The sequence below is a fragment of the Tursiops truncatus genome, chromosome 15, assembly GCF_011762595.2.
Source record: "Tursiops truncatus isolate mTurTru1 chromosome 15, mTurTru1.mat.Y, whole genome shotgun sequence".
Classification (NCBI taxonomy): Eukaryota; Metazoa; Chordata; class Mammalia; order Artiodactyla; family Delphinidae; genus Tursiops; species Tursiops truncatus.
Genome location: NC_047048.1, coordinates 4,840,632 through 4,853,141, shown reverse-complemented (window position 1 = coordinate 4,853,141; position 12,510 = coordinate 4,840,632). Strand labels below are relative to the sequence as shown.

The window sequence follows — 12,510 nt, the reverse complement described above, 5'->3', positions numbered from 1 at the left end:
AGACTGTCCACATGAAACCTCCCTCCCTTCTGATACCAACTGCAAGTCTGGAAAAGTTCTCCAAATCACGCTCATGTTCAATTAAAAAAAAAATTTTCTTTTTGCCAAAACAACTGGTTGCAGCTAAAGAGCCAATTGCACTTTCATTAAAACATTAGATACTCTGAACTGGTTAGACTCAATGCTGTAAGTACCTCTCGCTTTATGAATAACTTGACTGACTTTGCCGACTTAGCCCTATCTCCTAGAAACCAAAAGCCTCAAGAAAACTCGGGCGTTTTTTTTTTAACCGAAGAGGATGATGTCCATACTGCCTCACTATGAGAACTCTTTAGCTACGCGATTAGTGAAGCAAAAGACAAGAGAAGCCACAAATTAGAACTCTTAACCCAAACTGTTCAGCGCATAGGGTCTGCAGAGTTCCATTCCAGTAGTTTACAAAGTTCAGGCTCATCGCCCGACAACACCCCGGGGCTCAGATGCTGGAAAACAGTCCAGCACGTCCGCAGCCCCGAGTCCACAGAGGAAATACAGAAATGTAAACGATCGACCGAGCTGCAGACACCTGTTTCAACACGAGTTCACCTAACCCAGACGGCCCGCCCGCCGCCCCCATACGGCACCGCTGGGTCTCAGTTCAAGCCCGGATCCAGACGAATCTGTCCAGGTCCTGGGCCGAACCTCGCAGCTACCTGCCCGCCCCGGGAATGAAGGTGGACGGGGGCGGGGAGGGCCGCCGCCGCCGCATTCCGGGTCCCTCACCATCATACTTGGGGTCCGAGCCCTCGGCCGGGAAGTCGATGGCAGGTGGCGCAGGCACAGCCCCTGCCGCGTCGCCCTCCGCCTCGCGCTCTCGGGCCCCCAAGATACCCCCCAGCATCGCCCGCCGCGCGCGGGCTGCAAGCTAGCCCTCCCGCCACCCAAGCGCCGCCTCCCTGTTTACTCCCAGCGGCCACCACCGGATCCGGAAGTAGCCCCTCGGAAGGCGGAAGACCTGCCCGCCCCCGGGCGCTTGAGGGGGCGGGCCCTGCCGCATGCCACCGCCCCGCCCCTTCCCCTTCGAGGAGGGTGGCTGGTCCCGTGCTGGCGCACGCCAGGTGCTGGCGCGTGGTGGGCTGCTCTGAGGGCGGCGGCTGGCGCGGCGTTGCGGGAGGAATTGGGTGGCCCCCACGTGGGGTCAACCCCGGCCTTTGCTCCCTGCGGTTCAGCCCCACTATCCTCGAGACCTGAACACCCGACGAGTCAGCGCTCTCATTTCTCACGCCAAGACTCGGGTGCTAGTGTAAGAATCGGATGTCTGCAGGGACGCTGATCCAAATGTTTACTTTTTGCGGATACACTGGTGACTGTTCATTTGTCATTTATTTTTTTAAAAAAATCAAAAGCATCTGCAAGACTCGTCTCAAGGAGAACTGAACGTATTTTGGTGAACCGTTAGGCCACAGCAAAACGGGAAATGCCAAATAGATTCCAGAGTGAATGAGCCTAATAAAAATTCCACTGGTTTTGAGACGACTTTCACAAACCTGAGACAGGCTTTCCAAGTGATCCCATGGCCACACTGGACCAACGGTGGTTTGAAGCCATTGGCTGCAAAAATCCTCTTTGCCCTCTGGCGATGTCTCTGAAGACTTGGTCGCTGACACAATGCTGTTGGAAGTTGATTCTTAGATAGCAGATCAAATAACATAGCTGGAATAAAAAGCGTTTGAGGGAGTTCCCTGGCGGTCCAGTGGTTAGGACTTGGCGCTTTCACTGCCCTGGCCTAAATTCCATCCCTGGTTGGGAAACTAAGCTCCCGCAAGCAACGTGGCTCGGCCAAAAAAAAAAAAGAAAAGCCTTTCAGATTTGGGGCCTCAACCCCAGTGCGATGTGAAAAATGGTATTGTTTAAGAATTTTATTTGAACTTCCCTGGTGGCACAGTGGTTGAGAGTCTGCCTGCCAATGCAGGGGACACGGGTTCGAGCCCTGGTCTGGGAGGATCCCCCATGCTGCGGAGCATCTAAGCCTATGTGCCACAACTACTGAGCCTGCACTCTAGAGCCCGCAAGCCACAACTACTGAGCCCATGTGCCACAACTACTGAAGCCCGTGCACCTAGAGCTCGTGCTCCACAACAAGAGAGGCCACTGCAATGAAAAGCCCGTGCACCACAGCGAGGAGTGGCCCCTGCTCGCCGCAACTAGAGAAAGCCCGCGCGCAGCAACGAAGACCCAACGCACCCAAAAATAAATGAATAAATATTTTTTTAAAGAATTTTATTTGATGGGACTCTCCTGGTGGTGCAGTGGTTAAAAGTCCACCTGCCAATGCAGGGGACATGGGTTCGAGCCCTGGTCTGGGAAGATCCCACATGCCACAGAACAACTAAACCCGTGCGCCACGACTACTGAGCCCAAGTGCCACAACTGCTGAAGCTGGCGTGCCTAGAGGCCGTGCTCCACAACAGGAGAAGCCACCACAATGAGAAGCCCGCGCACCGCAACGAAGACCTAACACAGCCAAAAATTAATTAATTAATTAATTAATTTAAAAAGAATGAGCAAAAAGATTTAGCTTAAAAAGCTATTAATTGCAACACTAATTATAATACCCAAAACAGGCAATATAACTGGTTAAATAAATTACAAATATCAATACAATGGCACACTTTGCAACCATTAAAAATATTGGTATGCATTATCTGGTTCTCACCACTTTTCCACCACCACCAGAATGGAGAAAAAAAAAACCAAACAAACTCATTCTGGTCAGAATAGAATGAAAGAAATCTTTCTAGAAGATGACCTGCAATTTATAGTTAAAAGCTTTAAATAAGCATACCCTTCCACCTATATATATAGGTGTATATCCAAAGGAAATAGAGTGGTGAAAAAAGATAAATACAAGAATGTCCATCAAAGTGTAATTTATAATTTAAAAAGCACTGAAATAATCCAAATTCCAAATAGAAGAGCAGTTAGGGTACATCCCTGCAATGAAACCACATGTAGGCAAAAATTGGAAGAAAAAAAGCACGTTCCTCTCTTGGCTTCCATAATATCACACAATTTTAGTTTTTCTCTATTTTACTGGCCCTTCATCTCAGTATCCCCTTCTGGATCCTCCTTCTCCAAATGTGTAATTCTGTAGGGCTCTTGTCATGTCACTCCAAATTCTGTCAGGAGATAACCACGTGCCCCGCTATCACTTTACATACCATCTATAACCTGACAACTCCCAAATGTATCTCTGCAACACAGACTTGTTCTCTTGGATGGCTTAAAAGCATCTCAAATTTGTCTGAACGTGAACTCTTGATATTCCTCCTAAAACTTCTTTTCTACTACCCTTCTCCATCCATTTAAATTAGCACACAATCTACCCACTTGTCCAAGCCTGAAACCTGAGAGTCAACTTTTATTCCATATCCAGAATATATCCAGGCTGCCTACAAATTAATAAAAAAATAAATAGGGCTTCCCTGGTGGCGCAGTGGTTGGGAGTCCGCCTGCCGATGCAGGGGACATGGGTTCGTGCCCCGGCTCGGGAGGATCCCACATGCCGCGGAGCGGCTGGGCCCATGAGCCATGGCCGCTGAGCCTGCGCGTCTGGAGCCAGTGCTCCGCAACGGGAGAGGCCACAACAGTGAGAGGTCCGCGTAACACAAAAAAAAATTAAATAAATAAATAAATAAATAAATAATAAATAGAAACATGATACATATAAAGATGCAATATTAAACATACAGGTAACCAAAAAGGAACCCCTAATGGCCAATAAACATAGGAAAAGATGCAAACATTTCACTAGTTACAGGTAAGTGTAAGTTAAACAATGAAATATCATTTCAAACTATCATTTGCAAAAATTGGAGTTTTTGATACCGAGAGTTGGTGAGGATATGGAGAAAAGGAACCATCATACATCGCTAAAGAGCTATTTAGGGATATTGAGTGAAGCTGAAATGGTGCATACCCAATATCCAGTAGTTAATTCCCCTCTTGGGGACTTCCCTGGTGGTCCAGTGGCTAAGACTCCACGCTCCCAATGCAGGGGGCCTGGGTTCGATCCCTGGTTGGAGAACTAGATCCCACGTGCCGCAACTAAGACCCAGCACAGCCAAATAAATAATAAATAAATTTTAAAATATATTCTAAAGATAATAATTCCCCTCTTGGTTCCCTTTAGACACCCCTATCTGTGCCTAAGGATATGTGTATAAAGGTACTTATTGCAACATTGTTTGTAACAACAAATACAAAAATAGCCTAATAGCCATCAGTAGGGAAATAAACATATATGCAAACAAACATTATAGAAAAGCTAGAATGAATCAACTGGATATACTTGTCTTATCATGGACATTTAAAACAACACAGTGGGGAATTCCTTGGCAGTCCAGTGGTTAGGACTCTGCGATTTCACTGCCAAGGGCATGGGTTCAATCCTTGGTCAGGGAACTAAGATCCTGCAAGTCATGCAGTGTGGCCAAAAATAAATAAATAAATAAATTAATTAATTAAAACACAGTGAAAGTTGCAGAAGCCTTATTTTATATGTATAATAATGTTTACTGAGAACTGTGTCAGCCTCATGCGCACAGTTCTATGTGCTTTTACAAATATTAACTCATATATATACAAATATTAACTCACATATATCATATATGTGTAACTGAATCATTTTGCTGTACAGCAGAAATTAACACACACTCTAAATCACCTATACTTCGATAAAATAAAACAAAATTTTTAAAGGCCATTTCACTGTTCTGACAAGCCGGCTGCTTCAGGAAGGTAGGGGACATGGTAAGACCAGAGAATTTCATGAGCATAGATCCATTGCTGCACTTCACTTGCTGGAAAGTGAGTTCCTTGATCAGAAGCTGTGTAGAATACCATTTCAGTGGATAAAGCATTCTGTAAGTCCAGATGGTAGTTTTGGCAGAATAATTGCATGCAGGGAAGGCAAATCTCTACCCAGAATAAGTGTCTAGTCCAGTAAGAACAAAATACTGCCCCTTCCATGATGGAAGTGGTCTGATATAATCGACCTGCCACCAGGTAGCTGGCTGATTACCCCGAGGGAATGGTGCTATATTGGGGGTTCAGTGTTGGTCCCGGCTGATGGCTGATTGGGCCCTCAGCAGTGGCTGTAGTCTTGGTGAGTGGAAGCCCATGTTGCTGAGCCCACCCATAACCTCCATTCCTGCCACCATGGTCACTTTGCCCATTGGGTGATTACAGGGGCAACTGGGGGAAAAGGCTGACTGGTATCCACAGAATGGTTCATCTTATTGACTTGATTATTAAAATCCTTTGCTGAGGGGCTTCCCTGGAGGTCCAGTTGTTAGGACACCACTCTTCCACTGCAGGGGGCGAGGGTTCAATCCCTGGTCAGAGAACTAAGATCCCACATGCCACACAGTGCGGCCTTATTAAAAAAAAAAAATCCTTTGGTGAGTATTCACTTGGGATGAAAATATCTTCACCTTTTTCACCCATCCAGGGACGTGTATCCACATATCTCTTCCCCAGACTTCCCTGTCATCAATCATAGACTTGCATTCCTTCCAAGTCCCTGACCGTACAACCAAACCATTGGCCACATCCCATGAATCGGTATATAATCACATCTGGCCACTTCTCACAAGCAAAATGAATAACCAGATACATTGCTCAAAGTTCTGCTCAGTGGGAGGATTCCCCTTCACCATGTCCTTCAGGGATGTCCCAGAGAGGGGCCGTGGTACTACAGCTGCCCACTTGTGGGTGGTGCCTGTGTACTGTGCAGAAGCATCTGGAAACCAGGCCCAAGTCTTCCCTTCCTTTGTATATGCTCTGATCATAGGCAACTCTCCATAAGGCCATACTCGTAGGCGTGGAGAGAGAGGGTATTGTAGCAGGAGTGGGAACCGTGAACATTTGAGCCACTTCTTCATGTAAATTATGTGTGCCTTCAGGGTCTGCCTGGGCGTCATTTCACTTCCATTTGGTGATGCAGTGCTTCTGCGCATGCCCAACTTTATGGCTTGTTGGGTCAAAGAACACCCAGTTCATGATAAACCATTCAGGTAAATAAGATGTAGGATCTTACTTCCCCGACCAGGTATTGAACCCACGCCCCCTGCACTGGAAGCATGGAGTCTTAACCACTGGACCACTGGATCCTTGGGAAGTCCCAAGGATCTCTTCTTTCAAGGCAGACACAGAGCTTCCACGTCAGTTAAAATCAAATCTGTAAAAGCTCATACTTTTCTTTCCCCTCTTTGTCCAGTGACATTAGAAGTCACCAGTCAATCTCATTATACTTGTTAATTTAACAAAATGTTTTAAGGTATCATATACAAGGTCACCCAGATCCTTGCTTCTTATAAGTGTTTGATTAAGAGTATCCAGTGGTGATATTTTCTGTATCTCTTTTGCCACATCACACCGTGTACTATGAGGATTCTCTGTACCTCTAGAAATAGAGTCACTACTCTTTGCCACATCTATTTCGAGGTGAGAATGAAGACCATTCTCAGCAATCAGACTGTCGACATTCCAGAAAATGTCGACATTACTCTGAAGGGACGCACACTTATTGTGAAGGGCCCCAGAGGCACCCAGCAGAGGGACTTCAATCACATCAGTGGAGAACTCGGTCTCCTTGGAAAGAAAAAGAAGAGGCTCCGGGTTGACACATGATGGGAGAAAAGAAAGGAACTGGTGACTGTTCGTACTATCTGTAGTCATGTACAGAACGTGATCAAGGGTGTTACCCTGGGCTTCAGTTACAAGATGAGTTCTGCGTATGCTCATTTACCCATCAATGTTGTTATTCAGGAAAATTGTTCTCTTGTAGAAATCCAAGATTTTGGGAGTGAAAAATACATCTGCAGGGTTCAGATGAGGCCAGGTGTTGCTTGTTCAGTATCTCAAGCCCGGAAAGATGAGTTGATTCTTGAAGGAAACGACATTGAACTTGTGTCAAATTCAGCTGCCTTGATTCAGCAAAAGCCACAACAGTTAAAAACAAGGGTATCAGAACATTTTTGGGTGGTATCTATGTTTCTGAAAAAAGAAGAGTTCAACAGGTTGTTGAATAAGTTCTGAGTGATCCAGCTACAGAAACTGCAAGAGGCCAGACTCATATGTGCTATTTTTAAAATGAATACAATCTCTTTGGACTTGGGCAATTTTTCTTAAACTGATTATCCTTTCCAACTATTTGGCCAGTAAGCAGTTAAGTAAATTCTAGTGTGGTAAGAACAATAACAGAAGGAATGAGTGTTTTTTTTTTTTTTTAGTAAGACTTAATGGGAGAAGTGGCTTGAAGGAATAGCAAGGGTATTTCAGGCAAGAGGAGCATGGGTACTGGTGACAGGCAACACTGTGGTTGTTCAGTATTGGATGAAGAACTTTGAGAGATGTCCTGAAGGTACCTGTAATTTTGCAGAGGCACGAACTTGAATATTTGTGAGGCAAGTGCCTGAGTCACAGTAACTTTGTGTGAAAAAGCAGCTGAGAAGTGATACAGTCTTAGTAAGACTTAGGAAAATTAGAAGATGAAGTTAATTTATATTCATGATAAACATGGTTCCTGTGGCCCAAGGTTCTCTGTTTTACCCTAATTTCAGCCATTTACTCCTATGTCCTTGGCCTTGATATCTAAAAAAAACCTTATAACCCTTCCATAATCTCTTCATTCCATGTGTCATGCTTCAGATACGCTACCATCCTAGACTATCTTAACTCAATAGGATTGCCTGGAAACCTCTTCCTTGGTAGAAACTCCAACCTTATGATTTCTCAGGCAAAACATAACATTCAAGTTTGATTTCTCTTACATACGATGTGTCTAGTCTATCAGAAAAATCTGTGGGCTGTCCTTCAAAGTAAGGTATAGTCAAGGAATAAGCAAGAAAAAATAAAACCTATTTGGAACATAAAAAAAAAAGATAGGAAAAAGAAATAGTCACTAGTCTTTCAACCGAATTTAATTAGAGAGCCAATTCCAGAAAGCCCGGAGCCAACTCAGAAAACTCACCCTTAAGTTTCCTCTCCTCTAGAACAACTCCTGGTATCAAAATCTGTGTAGTCAGTGTTCTCCAGAGAAAAAGAACGAATGGGATGTGTGAAGAGGGGGAAGTGGTGGGAGGGAGTGGGGGTGATGGTAGGATGAATTGGGAGATTGGGATTGACATATATACACTAATATGTATAAAATAGATAACTAATAAGAACCTGCTGTATAAAAAAATAAATAAAATAAAATTCAAAACAAAATTAAAAAAAAAGAAATTGTCTCATGCAATTATGGAGGCTGGCAACTTCAAACTTTGCAGAGTTCACTGGTATGCTGGAGACCTAGGGAAGAAATGATGTTTTGATGCGTCTGAAGGTTCAAGTCAATCTTTTTGCTCTATTCAGGCCTTCGACTGTTTGGCTGAGGCCCACTTAGATTATGGAGGGCCAGCCGCTTTATTCAAAGTCCACTGATTTAAATGTTAATCTCACCCCAAAACACTCTCATAGAAACATCTAGAATAATGTTTGACCAACTATCTGGGCACCATGGCCCAGGCAAGTTGACGCATAAGACAAGTGAGACACTGAGATAGGAAGGGTGTGGGGCAAAGGAGGGGGTGAGGAAGCACATCAGATTTCAGGACCAGAGGAAACCTGCCTGAAGAGGCCTCTTTTGAGCTGTCACTTGAATTATAAGAAGGCATCATCAGTATCAGGATCCGGGAGCTGTCCCGAGAGAGAAAGAAAGTACAAACACCCTGGGGTAGGAATGAATTTAGTACGTTTCAAAGAAAGAAGGAGACCAGGAGAAAGAAACAGGAGTGGCAAGAGAACCGGTTACCTGTTGTGATGGGTCAGCCTTTCTACTGCACTTAGAAGAAAATTCAGAGTCCTCTGTAAGGCCCACGGGGCCTTTCAAGAGCTACCCCAGCCTTCCTTTTCAGTCTTCAGTCGTGCCACTCTCACGGCAGCCTATGGGACCAGGCCGATGAGCAAGACCCATGACTTACGCATTCATGAGGGAGGGACAGAGCAGAGATTGTTCTCAAGGTCACAGTTTCTGGAGCAGGGACAGGGTCACACAAGAAGTAGGACGGAAATCTCAGTAACTGAACAATTGGCGATTGGCTGCATAGATGGCCTTCGCCCACCTCCTCCACCTATATTGCATGGACAGTATAGCTTTTTCTTCATGGTGAGGCGAAGAGGAACTCTCTAAAGAGATGGAAATTTCTTTGTGGCAGGGGTGGGGATCGCAGAGTGGGGGCTGGCATCCTGGAGGAAGGCTCCCTCTTTTGGGCAGTGTAGGCGTGCGTCTGTGTACATCTAGGTGTGTGTGTCTGTGTGTATGCACAAATGCCTACCCAGTCTCTCCTTTACCTCCCCCATCACTAAGCCCCCCAATGTGAAGCCTTCCCACCAATATCCACATGGACTTCAAAGTCACCTCTCAGTTATGGGGGAGAGATCAGTAACCTCAGAGGATGTCCCTCCTAGCTACCTTTATCAATCATCCTGTTACATAAATGATTATGGTTGCCCAACAGGAGGTAAGTGCTATAAACCTTAATAGAATCAGTGGTATGGCCATACATGTTTGGAAGTAATGAGATGGGGAGAGGTAGAAATTTCTCATCTATAAGGTGGGGAGTTAGAAGATACTCTCTCAATTGCATGGACCAGTAAACAGATATTTATATTATAGAAGATAACTAATAAGGTGCTTAGTATAATGTGTACAATGGTTAACTGGTTACCAGTCAACCATTGTGATGTCATCAGGATTATAACCTCACTTAATAGGGTCCTGGCAACCGTGGAATGGCAAGTCCCAAATGAATAGCGACTTCTTTTGGGTGAGCATATCTATTCCGCCTTTCCTCTTTACTTTCCCAAATAAGGTGATCTTACTCCCTTAGCCAAAAAGGATCCCTGTGGGTGCTTTAAGTCCCCATCTGTCTGCATTAACTTGGACTCTGTATCCAGTAGCCTGGAAATACCTGAGTATTGCTCTTTGTAACCCAGTGTATGGCTCCCCGAGTAAATTAAATGGTCAGAGGTCTCTTTGGGAAGGATTTGGAAAATCACTGCTGTGTACATTTGCTGTGGATCCGGCTTCTCTTTTACTGAATGGGTGTTTTGGATCTGAGAACTGGCTCAGGTGGGGAAGCTGGGAAGGAGATTGTGACTTTCCACTGGGTCAGCTGACTTCAGTCTTCTGCAATCCAGATTTTTATATATATATATATATATATATATATATACACACACACACACACACATATATGTATTTGATTACATATATTATGCTTTGTTGACCGCCTGTCTATCTAGTCCCATGTCCTATCAGCCATCTCCATGGATCTCTGCAAGTCAGGTGCCCCTATCTGTCATTCTGACCCTGCTTCCCTCTACAGCAATCATGCCCACATTGCTTCGAATGGGTAAGTGCTGCCACCCAGCCTCTGTCACTCCAGGATCCCATTACTAGAGAGCCCAGTTCTGTAACAGCATCCCCTATGGTCGGCCCTGGCCTACACATCCCACTGGGCGTCACCGAGTTTCTCAGCAAAGCTGGTGGTGCCCCCACCTCTCATGGCCTCGGTAAACAGAGTGTCCTCCGGGTCTTCTTATGAAATATATTCCGCTAGGAGCATCCGTTCTAACAGGTTCACTTCCCTGAGCCTGTTGAGCTCTTCCTTCATCTACCATGGAAGTCATATTATCTTGACTTCACTTAATGTGTCTCACTTCTCTTGCCAAGTACCATCCATATGGTGTATCAGAAGCAGTCCACTCAGGGCCCTTGACAAAGTGTTAGACCTATATTATGGGAGAGCGAGCCCACATCTACAAACCCTTCCTTAACCCCACTCCCACCCCTTGATGAGGCTTATTTAAAGTTCCTGCTAGTATATATTAGCATGGTCCTGCAAGCTCATTCCATTCCTCCCTTAGCAAGCCTGCAACACTTCCCCAGGTAGGCCATACTGAGGCCTAATTTTATTTTATTTAAAAATTTTATTTATTTATTTAGGCTGTGCCGCAGGGCATGTAGGATCTCAGTTCCCCAACCAGGGATTGAACCCGCTCCCCCTGCGTTGGAAGCTTAGAGTCTTAACTACTGGACCACCAGGGAAGTCCCTGAGGCCTAATTTTAGTGATTGGTCTAGCGGCTACGGGGCAGATCCTGGAAAATGCATTGTCTTGTAGGGTACCTGCCTCATTTGAAGCTTCTGCATAGTCTTCAGATTGGAGGGTGGGAGTTGGCCACTTCTACAGGCCCCAAAGGTTCAGAGGAGTCTGAAGTTCTACCACTGTTTGGTTCTCATCCCTAGTTCCTTCTCAGAGCCCAGACTATGGTGTTGGGGATTGACCATGGCTGAGGAGTTGACCATTTCTAAAGATCAGCTCATTTTAAGTGAGCCTGAGCCTGGTCCTCGGAACGAACGGTCTGCTGTCTGACTGCAGGTGATGGTTACAACAGGCTCCTAAGCAGGTCCACGGGCTTTGCTGTATATTGATGACGGATTGACCAGAGGCAGTCATTTTCCCTCTTTAAAGCATCAGTGACCACCTAATTTCAGTTTAAAAAATTACTATTTCCCCCACATCCTCAATCACCAGAGAGATTGCCTAAGCCAATGCAGCCCCATCTACCTCTCTCCCACCCAGCTCCCCCAAGGTGAGGGTTCTCACACAGCTGTCAGCATCCCAGCTACCACTTGAAATCCTATCCTTAGACTCTGCTTCTTAGGACCATTCCCGGTACCGACTCTCTAAGCTGGACCACCGAGAAGCAGGGCTTGAGACAGAATTCAGATGCATAGGATACATCGAGGGAGTTTTAAAGGGAATGAAGGGAGGGAGAGGGCAGGGAAGAGTTAGGCAAGGATGTCGTCTCAGTGGGAGATGAGCTTCCTTGTGATTCCATTGGCTCTGGAATGTAAACCGCATCACAAGACTGGTCACTAATCGAGGCAAGGTCTTTCTGAACCCTTGCATTGGGGAGCCATTCGTATAGACTGAAAGGGGGGAGGGTAGGTGGGCTTAGCCTCCCCAGAAGGCAGCTCCCCACCAGCCAAGAACAGTTGTCAGAAGGGGGCAGCTGTGGGTTATTAGCCACTAACATACATAACAGCTGGGAAGGGAATTCATGAGTCAGCCAGCAAAGCGGATCTAGATGGGGCATTAACAGAGCCCACCACCGGCTCCCTCATTATCTGGAGGGCCTTGAAAAATCTAATTTATTCCTCTTTGACACCTTCTGCTCTTTGATCGTGTGATCACCTGGCTTGGGAGGTGGCGCACTTGGCGTCAGTTTACCTCTCGCCTAAAGACAGTTTTGGTCAAGGCAACTGGCTAAGTAATTAGCATAGGTCCCACAGCTTGTAAGAACAGAGGCAGAGTGAAATCTTCTCCCAACAGCGTTCACTTTGGTTTCCTCTGGTCTGGAGGAAAACGAATTTCTGGGGCAAAAGCCAAAGACCCAGCTGTTTGAAGGCAGGGACTTCC

General features: G+C 45.7%; 1 protein-coding gene and 1 pseudogene across 7 annotated transcripts in view; one reads left to right on the top strand and one right to left on the bottom strand.

The window, feature by feature from the left end:
• EIF2AK1 (eukaryotic translation initiation factor 2 alpha kinase 1) overlaps positions 1–947 on the bottom strand; it is a 30,146-nt gene extending 29,199 nt beyond the window's left edge. For 3 of the 7 annotated variants that reach the window (XR_002175469.3, XM_073791895.1, XM_073791896.1), the window contains exon 1: positions 763–947. Coding sequence is in view for 6 of the 7 variants with exons in the window: in XM_073791895.1 (XP_073647996.1) it covers positions 763–880 (118 nt within the window). In the remaining variant the exon portion in view is untranslated. The remainder of the gene's footprint in view (positions 1–762) is intronic. The other 4 variants (XM_073791894.1, XM_019930700.3, XM_019930701.3 and 1 more) reach the window with 2 other exon arrangements.
• A 5,532-nt stretch (positions 948–6,479) lies between these two features.
• Positions 6,480–7,447, top strand: LOC101324015 (large ribosomal subunit protein uL6 pseudogene; annotated as a pseudogene).
• Positions 7,448–12,510: the final 5,063 nt, after the last annotated feature.